Source organism: Cervus elaphus, chromosome 18 (assembly GCF_910594005.1).
Source record: "Cervus elaphus chromosome 18, mCerEla1.1, whole genome shotgun sequence".
NCBI classification, from domain to species: domain Eukaryota; kingdom Metazoa; phylum Chordata; class Mammalia; order Artiodactyla; family Cervidae; genus Cervus; species Cervus elaphus.
The window spans coordinates 60,795,896-60,811,520 of record NC_057832.1 but is presented as its reverse complement, the minus strand read 5'-3'; the positions used below and the strand labels follow the sequence as shown (position 1 = coordinate 60,811,520).

At 33.8% G+C, this 15,625-nt stretch overlaps 1 protein-coding gene across 5 annotated transcripts in view; it reads right to left on the bottom strand.

Moving 5' to 3' along the window:
- The window catches only part of TFEC (transcription factor EC), a 577,457-nt gene that overhangs the window by 15,968 nt on the left and 545,864 nt on the right, over positions 1-15,625 (bottom strand). For all 5 annotated transcript variants that reach the window (XM_043872397.1, XM_043872399.1, XM_043872400.1 and 2 more), the window contains 2 exons: positions 3,949-4,063; positions 1,217-1,273 (listed from right to left, as the gene is read on the bottom strand). In XM_043872397.1, coding sequence (XP_043728332.1) covers positions 1,217-1,273; positions 3,949-4,063 — 172 coding nt within the window. The remainder of the gene's footprint in view (positions 1-1,216; positions 1,274-3,948; positions 4,064-15,625) is intronic.

Sequence of the window (15,625 nt, the reverse complement as noted above, 5' to 3'; positions counted from 1 at the left end):
GTGATCTTTGTTAATTTGATTAATATGTGTCTTGGGGTGTTTTGCCTTGGGTTTATCCTGTTTGGGTCTCTCTGGGTTTCTTGGACTTGGGTGGCTATTTCCTTCCCCATTTTAGGGAAGTTTTTAACTATTATCTCCTCAAGTATTTTCTTATGGCCTTTCTTTTTGTCTTATTCTTCTGGGACTCCTATGATTCAAATGTTGGGGCATTTAATATTGTCCCAGAGGTCTCTGAGGTTGTCCTCATTTCTTTTAATTCTTTTTTCTTTTTTCCTCTCTGCTTCACTTATTTCCACCATTCTATCTTCCAGCTCACTTATCAGCTGCCTCAGTTATTCTACTGTTGGTTCCCTCCAGAGTGCTTTTGATCTCAGTTATTGCATTATTCATTATTGACTGACTCTTTTACTTCTTCTAGGTCCTTGTTAAACATTTCTTGTATCTTCTCAATCCTTATCTCCAGTCTATTTATCTGTAACTCTATTTTGTTTTCAAGATTTTGAATCATCTTTACTCTCATTATACTGAATTCTTTTTCAGGTAGACTCCCTATCTCCTCCTCTTTGGTTTGGTTTGGTGGGCATTTATCATGCTCCTTTACCTGCTGAATATTTTTCTGCCTTTTCATTTTGTTTAGATTGCTGTGTTAGGGGTGGCCTTTCTTCATGCTGGAAGTTTGTGGTTCCTCTTGATTGTTGAGGTTGCTCCATGTGGGTAGGGTTGAACTAGTGGCTTGTCAAGGTTTCCATTAGGGAAGCTTGTGTTGATGTTCTGTGGGTGGAGCTGGATCTCTTCTCTCTGGAGTGCAATGACGTGTCCAGTAGTGAATTTTGAGGTGTCTATGGGTTTGGTGTGACTTTTGTTTGAATGGCGTACCTTTTCTAAAATCACTTTTATCTCTCTAAACTTTGAAGTCAATTGAGTTCAAATGTAACTCAGTGCACTCATCTCCCTCATTAGTATTCTTCTTCAGAGAGAGAAAAATGATCAAGGGGAGAACTTGAGACGTTTCACTTCATAAAAATGTCTAGCTTTTTTGAGAGTTTTCATTCTCTAAATTGCCCCCAAATAGCTCTACTAGTGAGCATGTATACTTAATTTTGGTAATCTGACTTCAAAATATATACGGGCAACAATAAAACACGACACATTTTACCTCCTTGCATTTCCTCTTGCATTGATTCATTTTGCTTAGAAAAAAGGAAAATATACTCACTGAGGTTGTGGTTGTCCTTTTTTTGTCTCTCCTTTGCCAAAGCTCGAGTATCTGTTTCTGATCAAAAGGAAAATAATGGAAACAGTACTTATTTCTACCTTACAATCCTTCCAGTCAACAAAATTCAGAAATACAAGTGAAAATATAATATTACTTACTCCAGGTGGTACAACAAATTTTTTTGCAAATATTTAGAAATTTGAAACAACATATTAGTAAGCAGGCAGTGGCAAAATCTATGGGATTTAAGTAGTAAAACCTGAATTTATATTCTGGCCCTCCATTTAGTAGCCTTGGGGTCTGTTACCTAAGTTCTCATCCGTGAAATTGGTATGATACCTACTAAATATCATTGTTATGATTAAAAGAAGTAGAGCATACAGTAAATATTAACCTGCTTAATCATTTTTATTAGAATTGTTCTCAGAACTTTAAGATTATTCAAAATTATCTCAACCTAAATTTTCACAACCTACATTTATGATTTCTAAATTCAAAGAATTGAAACTAACTACATTTCTCATATTCCTATCAAACAAATCCATACTTTAAGTAACAGACAATTTATGTGCTATGTGGTTGTAAGCACTTGTGATAGTCAGACTCCAAACTGGCCCACCATGATTCTCATTCATGATAATCATACTTTTGATGGTTCCCTTCCACACTGAATAGGATTGATCTGTGAAACTGATATAATATTGTGGAAATGATTAGTGTGGCTTTCAAGACTAGGTCATAAAAGACATTTTCAGCTTCCCCCTTGGGTGTTCCTAGAATCACTACTTGTCACATCATGAGGACACTTGAGCAGCCCTGTGGAGAGTTCTACATGATAAAGAACCAAGCAGCACGGACTAGAAAGATGTGTGAGTGAACCATCTTGAGAGTGCATCCTCCAGCCTATCAAGTGGCAAATATCTGTATCTCTGGCCAACATCTTGACTGCAACCTTACACAAGGCTCTGAGCTAGAAGCAATTTTATAAATCACCCCTGGATTTCTGAAATATAGAGACTGTATGAGATAATTAACATTTATTATTTCAACCTGTTAAGTTTGGGGTACTTTGTTATATAGCAATAGATAATTAATACAATGTTCTATGAATTATTCTAGTTTTAAAATAGAAATATATAAATATATTTATTAAATTTTGATTATTTGAGATTAAATTAATTAATTTTACTCTAAATAATTTGAATGCATAGATATTTTTGAGTCATTTGTTAGATTCCAAGAATAGAACCATTGCATTTATTAAAAATGCTGATATTAACTAAAGAAATATACTTAAAGATCAATGTTTGAGTGCTGAACTAAAAACATGTTATGGAAATTTCTATTAAATTTTATTTTATTTTATGGAGAAACTAACACTAGACTTGTAAGTGAGGAGATCCTTATTTTGATCAACTTTTGCTTCTAGTCAGATGTATACCATTGGGAAATAACTCCTCTGACTATTTCCTCATCTACCTATTGAAGAAACTTGAAAGTGCCCCTGTAATTCCTTTAAGTTGTAACAATTTTGAAATTTATTATTGAAAACAGAGGGGTTTTTACACACTTGAGAAAGTTAAATGTGAATCATGAAATCTGTGAAACAAGTTGAAAAGAGGAAAGTCTATTTTTTCCTAATCTATTAATCTGTTATTTTGCAAACATGTTAATAAATTGAATATTTGCAATATCAAAATGAACCTATATTAAGTGAAAGTTAGCTAAGTTAAGTTGTTCAGCCATATCCAACTCTTTGCAACCCCATGGACTGCAGTCTGCCAGGGTCCTCCATCCGCGGGATTTTCCAGGCAAGAATACTGAAGTGGTTTGTCATTTCCTTCTGCAGGGGATCTTCCTGACCCAGGGATCGAAACTGAGTCTCCCACACTGTAGGCAGACTCTTTACTGTCTGAGACACCAGGGAAGCCCAAAGTGAAAGTGGAACTTAGTCAAACTGTCATATACATATGACTAGAGGTTATGTGTGTCTATTTGTATTTGTCCAATTCCTAAAATCACTGAGTTGAACTGTAGGTTATACTAACTTGTTGCTTGGTTGTTATAAAGGGAAAAAAGGTGGATTTACTCTTGAAATGTTTCCCATTTTAACTACAGTAAGCCTCCTACTTGTGAATGAGTTCCTTTCCAAGCGTGCACTCAAAAGTCCAATTTGTTTTTAAGTCCAACAAAATTAGCCTAGGTACCCAACTAACACAATCAGCCATATAGTACTCTACTGTAATAGTTTAATAATACTTTCCACACAAATAATACACAAAAAAACACAAAATAAAGAAAACATTTTTAATCTTATAGTACAGCACCTTGGAAAGTCCAGTAGTACAGTACAATAACTGGCAATTCTTAGCAGTACCAGCTAAATCACACGCTTTTACACTTGCTTTCAGACATCCTGGACTTGAGATAAAGATACTGTACTATCGTCCTCCATACAGTAGTGTGCAGTAAAGTACACAAAAGCGCAACCCCTTGAAGAGGATGCACGCTTGTGACAAAGTATGCCAGACAAGCGAACTAACTTACATGATTGAACATGCAAACAAGCGTCCACATCTTTGATATTTTGCAATTTGAAGGTTCATATGTAGAAGACTTACTCTAATTATTTTGATAATATTTCAAAAATTGTCTTTAGATTGGAATTATATGTAACTCATGTCTTACAGAGCTGACTGTTTTCTTAAAGAAAACTATAAAAGCAACATTACCTGTAATTTCTCTTTTCATTGGAAGACTACTTGGACAAGAAGCACTTGTAAGGCCCATATTAACTGGTGAAATTTCCTGCTCACCACTGTACACATCCAAAATACTTCCAGATACCTTTAAAGGAAAAAGGTAGAAAAGATCAATCAAATCTTTGGTGAATATTGATATATTTAGTTGTATTATCTTAAATTGACCAATTGTTAATAGTAATTTGCAATATATAGCATTTTATTTTATACAAAAATGAATATGCATTAACTTTGTAAAATCTTTGGGGAAAGCTTGTGGATAAGATATGTTGAAAAAAGCTATTTGTACTTAAGAAAAAAGGAGAAATTAGTTCACTCATGAAGAAAAATTTTTATTAATATTTACAAAGTTATGGGAATTTGATCCAGCACATTACCTGGTTATAAATGAATAAGATTAAAAATATCACTTTAGACAAAAATCAATATACATATTAGTAAAGCTTGAAAATTCATTACATATCATAAATTAGGCATAATAGTTGAATATTTTGGAAACCTTCTTAATACCATCAGTGCTACCAGCAATTCACAGTCAAGAGGTTTTTTATACTGTTAATTAAGTGAGAAACTTTCTTTCCTTCCTGGAAGGCATACTTTTTCTCATTGTACACTTAATGTTCTAGATTATTATAAATATCCAGCTGGTAACCAAAAGTAGTCTAAAACTGCTTTGCCTCAAGTGGATATAGGGTATATCTAATTATAGCAACACTGCAATTCTTAAAGTGCTCCTTGGGAGTAATTTTTCAGAAAGCTAAGATGCTTTATACACAATTCAAAATTGTACCAATTTGTTATTGAAAATGTGCTTATTGATTGATCTCCTAAGAAAACTAAATTTAAATAATATTCATAACTCAAGTTAATATTTATTATTCCAGAACAACCTACATTTAAAACGCAAGATTTGAGCATTTAAAATATTTCCATTCTAATTATTTTTATTTCATTTCTGGGAAGTCAATCAAGAGCCGAATAAGCAGTACCTGTTTTCTTTAAGAAATTATCAAACAAAGCTATATTCAGATTATTATGGAGACTCTAACTCCTTATTCCCATTTTTTGTAGAACTCCAAGCTGAAGGAAATTTTTTTAATACTTATAAAATCAGACTGAAAATAATTGTGAAGAAAGGACACATGAAGACAAAAATTAGTTTCTGAAATAATAATCTATTAAATTATGTGATTAATATTGTATATTTCTGAGGGAAAATTACTTGGAAAATACAGTGGAAATAAGGCTAATATACAAGTGTATATGCATATCAACAAGAACATTATAGATTGCATATAGTATTATGATGCATGTTTTCATATATTGGTTCTTTTCATTATTTAATCTGTCAGGACTCCTCATCTTTATTTTACATAAATTCATTGATTATATAACAATGAAGGACAGGGAAGTCTGGTGTGCTGCAGTCCATGGGGTCACAAACAGTTGGATATGACTGAGCAACTGCACAACAACATCATTTTAAAATGTGTTTTTGCAGCTTGGATATTAGAAGTGAGCTACTGAGATATTTATTCCCTCTCAATTTCCTTATCTGAAAAATAGGGACAAGAAAACCTATCAAATTGGATAAATGATGAGTGTAAGTATCAGAATAATACAATTAGAAAGAAATTCTAAAAGCACACATTTCCCTAACATGTGAGTCATTTAGCTATATATGTAGAATTTTAAAGCTTCCAGGTCTTTTTTGAAAACCCTGTTGGTTATAAGTGGAGACATCACCAACCTGAATTGTACATTTGCACTCTGCCTTTGAGAAACATAATGACATACTGAAGAAAAAGACAGGGAGTGAGGGAGGAAGAAGCGGGAAAGAACTACGAAAAGGGCATTTTCCTCTAAAGAGCTTGAAATCAGATAGATTCAATGCAGCAGTAGCAAACAGTAGAAATGTTTAAGAGGAGCCATATTACATTTGCACTGCAACAATAAAGTGATAGGTTCCTAGCTAAAACATTTCACTGGGTTAATATTACTTGGTCTGACCGTACCCAATGCATTTTTCTGTAGAAGTGGGGCTGGAGTTCTGATAATGAATTCAATCCTGCTTAACTGTGGGTCTATCACATCTTCTCCCGACCTTCTGTTGTTCTTCAGTTGCTCCAGTAGTGTCTGACTCTGCAGCCCTGTGAACTGCAGCATGCCAGGCTTCTCTGCCCTTCACCATGTCCTGGAATTGATCAGACTCATGTTCATTGAGTTGGTGATGCCATCCAAACATCTCATCTTCTGTCATCCCCTTCTCCTCATGTCTTCTATCTTTCCCAGCATCAGGATATTTTCCAGTGAGTCACCTCTTCGAATCAGGTGGCCAAAGCGTTGGAGCTTCAGCTTCAGCATCAGTCCTTCCAATAAACATTCAGGATTGATCTCCTGTAGGATGGACTGGTTTGATCTCCTTGCAGTCCAAGGGACTCTTGAGAGTCTTCTCCAACACCACAGTTCAAAGCATAATTCTTTGGTGCTCAGCCTTCTTCATGGTCCAACTCTCACATCAACACACAACTACTGGAAAAACCTAGCTTTGACTAGATGGACCTTAGCTGGCAAAGTAATGTTTCTGCTTTTTAATACACTGTCTATGTTGGTCATATCTTTCCTTCCAAGAAGCAAGTGTCTTCTAACTTCATGGCTGCAGTCACAATCTGCAGCGATTTTACAGCCCAAGAAAATAAAGTCTCTCATCATTTCCATTGTTTCTACATTTGCCATGAAAAGATGAGACTGGATGTCATGATCTTAGTTTTTTGAATGCTGAGTTTTAAGCCAAATTTTTCACTCTCCTCTTTCACTTTCATCAAGAGGCTCTTAGCTCCTCTTCACTTTCTGCCATAAAGGTGGTGTCATCTGCATATATGAGGTTATTGATATTTATCCCTGCAATCTTGATTCCAGCTTGTGTTTCATCCAGCCTGGCATTTTGCATGATGTACTCTGCATATAAGTTAAACAAGCCAAGTGGCAATATACAGCCTTGATGTATTCCTTTCCCAATTTTGAACCAGTCCGTTGTTCCATTTCCATTTCTAACTGCTTCTTCTTAACCTGCATATAGTTTTACCAGGAGGCAGATAAGGTGATCTGGTATTCCCATCTCCTTAAGAATTTTCCAGTTTGTTGTGATCCACACAGTGAAAGTGTAGTCAATGAAGCAGAAGTAGATGTTTTTCTGGAATTTTCTTGTTTTTTCTATGATCCATTGGATGTTGGCAATTTGATCTCTCATTCCTCTGCCTTTTTGAAAACCAGTTGAACATTTGGAAGTTCTCAGTTCACTTACTGTTGAAAGGCTAACTTGGAGAATTTTGAGTATTACTTTGCTAGCGTGTGAAATGAGTGCAATTGTGCTGTAGTGTGAACATTCTTTGACATTGTCCTTCTTTGGGACTGAAATGAAAACTGGCCTTTTCCAGTCCTGTGGCCACTGCCGAGTTTTCCCAATTTGTTGGTATATTGAGTGCAGCACTTTCATAGCATTATCTTTTAGGATTTGAAATAGCTTAGCTGGAATTTCATCACCTCACTAGCTTTGTTCATAATGATGCTTCCTAAGGTCCACTTGACTCCCACTCCAGGATGTCTGGCTCTAGGTGAGTGATCACACCATCGTGGTTATCTAGATCATTAATATCTCTTTTGCATAGTTCTGTGTATTCTTGCTGCTGCTGCTGCTGCTGCTAAGTCACTTCAGTCGTGTCCAACTCTGTGTGACCCCATAGACGGCAGCCCATCAGGCTCCCCCGTCCCTGGGATTCTCCAGGCAAGAACACTGGAGTGGGTTGCCATTTCCTTCTCCAATGCATGAAAGTGAAAAGTGAAAAGTGAAAGTGAAGTTGCCCAGTCGTGTCCAACTCCCAGCGACCCCATGGACTGCAGCCTACCAGGCTCCTCTGTCCACGGGATTCTCCAGGCAAGAGTATTGGAGTGGGTTGCCGTTGCCCTCTCCGGTATTCTTGCTACCTCTTCTTAACATCTTCTGCTTCATCTGTTCTCCTTCCTGACATCTTCTGTTAGGTCCATACAATTTCTGTCCTTTATTGTGCCCATCTTGGCATGAAATATTCCCTTGATATCTCTAATTTTCTTGAAGAGATCTCTAGTCTTTCCCATTCTACTGTTTTCCTCTATTTCTTTCATTGATCACTGAGGAAGGCTTTCTTATCTCTCCTTGCTATTCTTTGGAACTCTGCATTCAGATGGGTATATCTTTCCTTTTCTCCTTTGCCTTTCACTTGTCTTCTTTTCTGTGCTATTTCTAAGTCCTTCTCAGACAACCATTTTGCCATTTTGCATTTTTTTCCCCCTTGGGGATGGTTTTGATCACTGTCTCCTATACAATGTTACAAATCTCTGTCCATAGTTCTTCAGGCACTCTGTTCTATCAGATGTAATCCCCTGAATCTATTGGTCACTTCCACTGTATAATTGTAAGGGATTTGATTTAGGTCATACCTGAATGGCTTAGTGGTCTTCCCTACTTTCTTCAACTTTACTCTGAATTTTGCAATAAGGAGTTCATGATTTGAGCCACAGTCAGCTCCTAGTTTGTTTTTACTGACTGTATAGAGCTTCTCTATCTTCCACTGCAAAGAATATAGGCAATCTAATTCCGGTACTGACCATCTGGTGATGTCCATATGTAGAGTCACCTCATGTGTTGTTGAAAGAGGGTGTTTGCTATGACCTTGGTTATTGTCTAATTTATGCCCTGAAGCATAATGATTAATATCCTATTTAATTTTATGTTGTACGTATTACTCTATTTCATGTAAATGGCTAATTACTTTTTAAATATCATTAGACAATTGGTTTCAATGTCAAAATATGTAATATATTTCACATAATCTAAATAGCCTTTTCTCCATTGAAAGATATGAGTAAAATATTAAGGAAAATTTAAAGATTACATACATATCAGAAAAGGCTTACAAATCAAAGTTATAATCTACTTAAGTATTAAAGTCTAAGTGTAGGCTTTATCTTACAGACTAGTAAGCAACTGGATAGATATTTTATGAAGAAATATTTATTATTCTGGTTAAAAATCATTACTTTTTTCAGAAAAGCAAAATCATTGACATAGCAATAGGGAAATATAATTATTAGAAACAAACTCACAAATTTTAAAAACACCTAGTAAAGAATTTATTATAAAATATTTTCAGCAAGGTAGAATATATCTTGTCTTTTCTTAAGACAATTCTTTATTGTAGAAAAAAAGTGAATGCTTGATCTAAGAAATTGTTTTGAAGTGAGAAGTGACCAACAGTGATTCCTGGTGTCCAAAATTCTCTACCCTAGATTTTTCATATCTCTCTACTAAGGTCATAGAGACCGAAATGAACTGGGAACTGGTATTCCCATATAAACAATACCTTTCACAGTAGCCAATATTCCCTAAAGAAAATGAGCTTACAGGTCAAAATATCAAAGCATTCAAGAAAAATGATTATTTTAAAAGTTCAGCAACATTTAATGTTAGAAATAACATCAAATGCAAAAATTTTAGAAATTTAAAAAAAGATTACATGAAACCAAGTTTTAAAAATTGATCTAATACACACTCTAAAGAAATAAAGGATGATGTTTGCAATAATTTATAATCTAAAATGGAACTTCCCTGGTGGTTTTGTGGTAAAGCATCTGCCTCCTAATTCAGGAGATGTGGGTTTGATCCCCAGATTGGGAAGATTCCCTGGAGAAGGAAATGGCAACCCACTCCAGTACTCTTGCCTAGGCAATCCCATGGACAGCAAACCTGGTGGGCCACAGTCCATGGGGTCACAGAAGTGTTGAACACTACTGAGTGACTAAACAACAACAGTAATAATCTAAAATAAGGACTAGTAAACATAAAAAAGGCCAAAGTGATCATGAAGAAATAGGAGAGATGAAAATATAATGCCTGAAAAAAGAAGAAAATCATAAAATGGAAAAATAGCATAATACATAAACTAAGAAAGAAATAAAGGAATTAGTAAATTATAAAAACCAAATTAATCTCTCAGGAAGATGAGCGACCAAGAAACCAAGCATATAAAAGAAAATCTAATTAGTATGAAGGACAGAATTATTAGAACTAAAATATAGATAGGTATTAGGAGAGTCAGGGAGAGAAAAAAATAAAAAAAATAAAAATTGGAAGGAAGAAAATACTTTAAGAAAGAATAGAGATGCATCCCAGAATTAACACTAAATCAAAGATGAAACTCTTGTCTTTAATCTTGTCTTATTTTGTTATTTTATTTTGACTTAAAAATCAAAGGGCCTATAGAATATCAAAGAAGAAAAACTTACACCCTGATGCATTACAATTAGGAATGTACAATGACAAACAGAAAATGTAGAAGCATAATAGTAAGAAGAGATTATGTTCAAAGGAATAAGAATATTATAAACATAAACATTTTCAATAGCAAAATGAATGAAAAAAGAAACTGAATGAAAAGATCTTAAAACACAGAGTTTTATATCTAGCCCAATATAATCTATGTGTGAGGTCATGATAAAAAATATTCTGAAAATTATAAAATGGTTAAGAATGCTTACCCACAAATACAAACACTGAAGACAGTTTGGTATGAAGTAAATATGATATAAATAAATAAAACATGTTATAAATAGAATATTAAGTATCTTGGTAAACTGGCTGTAGTCTAAAAGAGAATAGGGGAATCAAGATAAAAAATAAAATAAACTATATAACCACCTGATCTGCCTCTTGCGAAACCTGTATGCAGGTCAGGAAGCAACAGTTAGAATTGGACATGGAACAACAGACTGGTTCCAAATAGGGAAAGGCTGTATATTGTCACCCTGCTTATTTAACTTATATGCAGAGTACATCATGAGAAATGCTGGGCTAGATGAAGCACAAACTGGAATCAAGATTGCTGGGAGACATACCAATAACCTCAGAAATGCAGATGACACTACCCTTATGGCAGAAAGTGAAGAAGAACTAAAGAGTCTCTTGATGAAAGTGAAAGAGGAGTGAAAAAGTTGGCTTAAAGCTCAACATTCAGAAAAGTAAGATCATGGCATCTGGTCCCATCACTTCATGGCAAATAGACTGGGAAACAATGGAAACAGTGACAGACTTTACTTTTAGGGGCTCCAAAATCACTGCAGATGGTGACTGCAGCCATCAAATTAAAAGACCTTTGCTCCTTGGAAGAAAAGTTATGACCAAGCTAGACAGCATATTAAAAAGCAGAGACATTACCAACAAAGGTCCGTCTAGTCAAAGCTATGGTTTTTCCAGTAGTCATTATGGATGTGAGAGTTGGACTATAAAGAAAGCTGAGCGCCAAAGAATTGATGTTTTTGAACTGTGTTGTTGTAGAACTCTTGGACTGTAAGGAGATCCAACCAGTCCATCCTAAAAGAAATCAATCCTGAATATTCATTGGAAGGACTGATGCTGAAGCCGAAACTCCAATACTTTGGCCACCTGATGTGAAGAACTGACTCATTAGAAAAGACCCTGATGCTGGGAAAGATTGAAGGCAGGAGGAGAAGGGGATGACAGAGAACGAGATGGTTGGAAGGCATCATGGACTCAATGGACATGAGTTTGAGTAAACTCAGGGATTTGGCAATGGACAGGGAGGCCTGGCATGTTGCAGTCCATGGGGTCACAAAGAGTTGGACACGACTGAGTGACTGAACTGAACTGATATAACCATATAACTGCATATTAAATCTAGATAATATCAGTATGATAGGGTTGGAGTAGTAAGGAACTGAGTGAATGTATAAGTGGTAAAAAGGAAAAAAGTACTAAAGAAAAACATATTAAAATATGTGACACACATAATAAAATAAAATGAGAAAAACAGGTGAAAAATATCAACAGTGATAATAAATGTAAATAGGTCAAATTCCTCAACTAAAAGTTTGACAGTTCAGTTAAAAAGATAGTGTTTAGATTTATGTAATTTACAAGAGACACAGCTGCAAGGACAAAGAACACACAAGATTGAAATTTAAAAGATGGGAAAAAATATGCCCAGCAAATTATAACCATAGGAAGCTGATGCAGCTATATTAATATCAGATAAAATAGACTAAAATTAGAAAAATTATTAGGGGTAGAGATAGTCACTATCTAAAAATAAAGAATTCAATTCTCCAAAAAGGCATAGCAATTATAAGCAGATGTGTACCTAATATAACAGGGAAGACTGTAACATTTTCAGGAAACATACTATCTGAATTTTGTACAAATATTTCCAGACAATAGAGACAATAGGGAAACATAGTATTGGAAGAAAGTATGAAGCAGAATGTTTGAACTACAAGGAGAAATAAATAAATCCATCAAAATCGTGAGAGATTTCAAGATATTTCTTCCTGTTTTTGAAAGGTCAAGTAGAAAAAAATAATCAGTAATGTTCTAGTTTTGAACAATAAAAGTGAAATCTTGTCCTAGTAGACATGTATATAGTTCTGTATCTAAAAATTACAAATATACAATATTTTCCAAGTACATACAGAACATATATAAATGTTGATCATATACTTATCACCAAAAACAAAAAATGAAAAACTTCAAAAATGTCACTGAGTCCTTGATTACCTAAATATTTAGAAATTTTTAAATGATTCAAGAGTAAAGACAAAATCACACTGGAATTCAAAAATAAATGAAAGATATTGAAAACACATGTAAGGAAACTTTTGGAATATGGCAAAGTAATGTTTTAAAGGAAATTTATACCCTTAAATATGAGAAAAAATAGATAAAATTTGAAATTTGATAGACTAAGTATATTTCTCAAGAAGTCAGAAAAATCACCAAAAAACCCCAAAGCAAGTAAAACAGATAGTAATATAAGATCATAAATCAGTGAAAAACAAAACAATGCAAAAGACAAAATTTTGTTTTGTTTTTTCAGTTAGCAAACTTGACAGGCCTCTTGTAAGACTAACTAAAGGAATAAAGACTAAACAAATGATATTTTAAATCAAAGAGGGATATAACCATAGTACAATTTAGATTTATGTTTTTTCCTCAAGGAACAGGAACAAACAAGATTGGGATACCTGTTTTCACCACTTCTTTTAAACATAGTATTGGAAGTCCTAGCCACAACAACTAGTCAAAGAAAAGAAAGTCATCCAAACTGAAAAGGTATAAGTAAAAATATCTTTGTTCACAGATGACATGATCTTATATTTAGAAAATCATGAGATTCATAAACACACATACACACACAACAGTATGAAAGCTAATACATGAATTCAGTCAAGTGGCAGAATAAAAAATCAACATGCAAAAATATGTTGCATCTTTACACACTAACAATGAACAATCTGGAAGGATATTAAGAAATCAATTTCATGTATAATAACATCAAAAAGAATAAAATACTTGGGATTAAATTTAACCAAGGAGGAAAAGACTTCGATATCAAAAACTAAAAAATGCATTGCTTAAAGAAATTAAAGAAGATATAAATAAATGGAAAGATATCCCATGTTTTTTGATGAGAAGACTTAGTATCAGGGCAGTGCTATCCAGAGCAATCAACAGATGCCTCAAATCCACATTAAAATCCGAACAGTGGTTTTTGCAGAAATATAAAAACCCACACTAAATTCATATGAAGTCCGATGGGACCCTGAATAGTAAAAATTACTTCGAAAAGAACAAAGTTGGAGGGATTAAACTTCCATATTTAAAACTTATTACAAAACTATTGTAATCAAAACAGTGTGGCACTGATGTAAAGACAGACATATAGAGAGTGGGATAGACAGTCCATAAATTATTACTCAAATATATGGTCAAATGATTTTTGGTAAGGGTACCAAGGCTATTCAATGGGGAAAGGATAAATTCTTCAACAAATAATCTTGAGAAAGCTAGAGAGCCATGTGCAGAAGGAAGTTGGACTCTTACACCATGAACAAAATTTACTCAAAAGGGATCAACAACTTGAACATATGAGTTAAGGCTATAACATTCCTAGAAGAAAAGATAAGGAAAATCTTCATTAAAAAATTGGGTTTGGTGATGATTTTTTAGGTATAATATCAAAATCACAGGCAACAGCAACAACCAAAACAGATAAACTGGATTTCATAAAATTTAAAACTTTTGTACATTAAAGGACACTATCAAGAGAGTGAAGGGACAACCCACAAAATGGGAGAGATTATTTACAAATCATTTATCTGTTAAGAGATTAATATCTAGCGACATAAAATAAACTCCAATGACTCACAGAAACAGCAACAAAAACATTCCAATTTTAAAAATGAGCAAAGAACTTAAATAGACATTTCTCCAAAAAAGACTTCTAAATGGTCAAAAAGGACACTGAAATATATTCAACATCATTAGTCATTAGGGAAATATAAATCAAACCCACGTTTTACCACTTCACCCTCATTAAGATGATTGTTATGAAAAGAAAGGAAAGCAAGTTTTGGTGAGGATGCAGAGAAACTGTTACCCTTGTGCCTTGCTGCTGAGAATGTGAAATGGTGCAGCCACTGTGGAAAATAGTATGACAGTTCTTCAAAAGTTAAACATAAGTTAGCTTATTATCAGCAATTTCTCACCTCTAAGTATATACCAGTAACAGTCGAAAGTAGATTCTCAAACAGATACTTGCACACAAATGTTTATAGAAGCATTAAATAGCCTAAGGGTAGTAACAACCCTAATGCCCATCAATAGATGAATGAATAATGGATAAATGAAATGTGGATAATGGACAAATGAAATATACCATACATATTATGGTATATTACTTAGCCATAAAAGGGAATGAAGTATTAATACATGTTATGATATTTATGAATCTTGAAAACATTATGTTAAGTGAAATAAGCTGATAGGAAAGGACAAATATATGATTCCATTTACATGAAATACCTGAAATACATGAAATTCAAATATAAATTTGAATAGTCAAATTTATACAGATAGAAAGGAGAATAAAGGTTATTAAAGTCTGGAGATAAGGAAAATGAGGAGTTATTATTTAATTGGTGACATTTTTTAATGTTTTCTGTTTGTAAGAATGAAAAATCTCTGTGAGTGTACAGTGATAATGATTGCACAACATTGTGAATCTACGTCATGCCACTGAATTATACACTTTAAAATGTTTAGGATGGCAAATTTTATGTTATGCATATTTTACCATAATAAAAAAGATAAGAGATATTACCTACAATAATTTTCTAATAACTGTGAATGCTTAGGTGAAATAGATAAATTTATAGAAAAACATTATTTAGTAGAACTGACTACATAATAATTAACAGCTTGAATAGTCTTATGATTACTGAAGAAATAAAAAAATACTTTAAACATATTACACAAGAAAATATCTGGATTAGACAGTTTTATGGACAAGACTCACACTTTCAGGAAACATACCATCTCAATTTTGTACAAACATTTCCAGACAATAGAGACAGAGGGAATATGTTCCAATTCATTGAGACTGAAACCATATGAAAACATTATAAGAAAAAATATTACAGACCCATTTTATTCATGACTATAAATCTTAAGTAAAACATTATTACTTATTTAAATTCAAGAGAATATAAACAAGGTAACTTGCCGTAATCAAATTGGGTTTCCCATAAATATATTTTA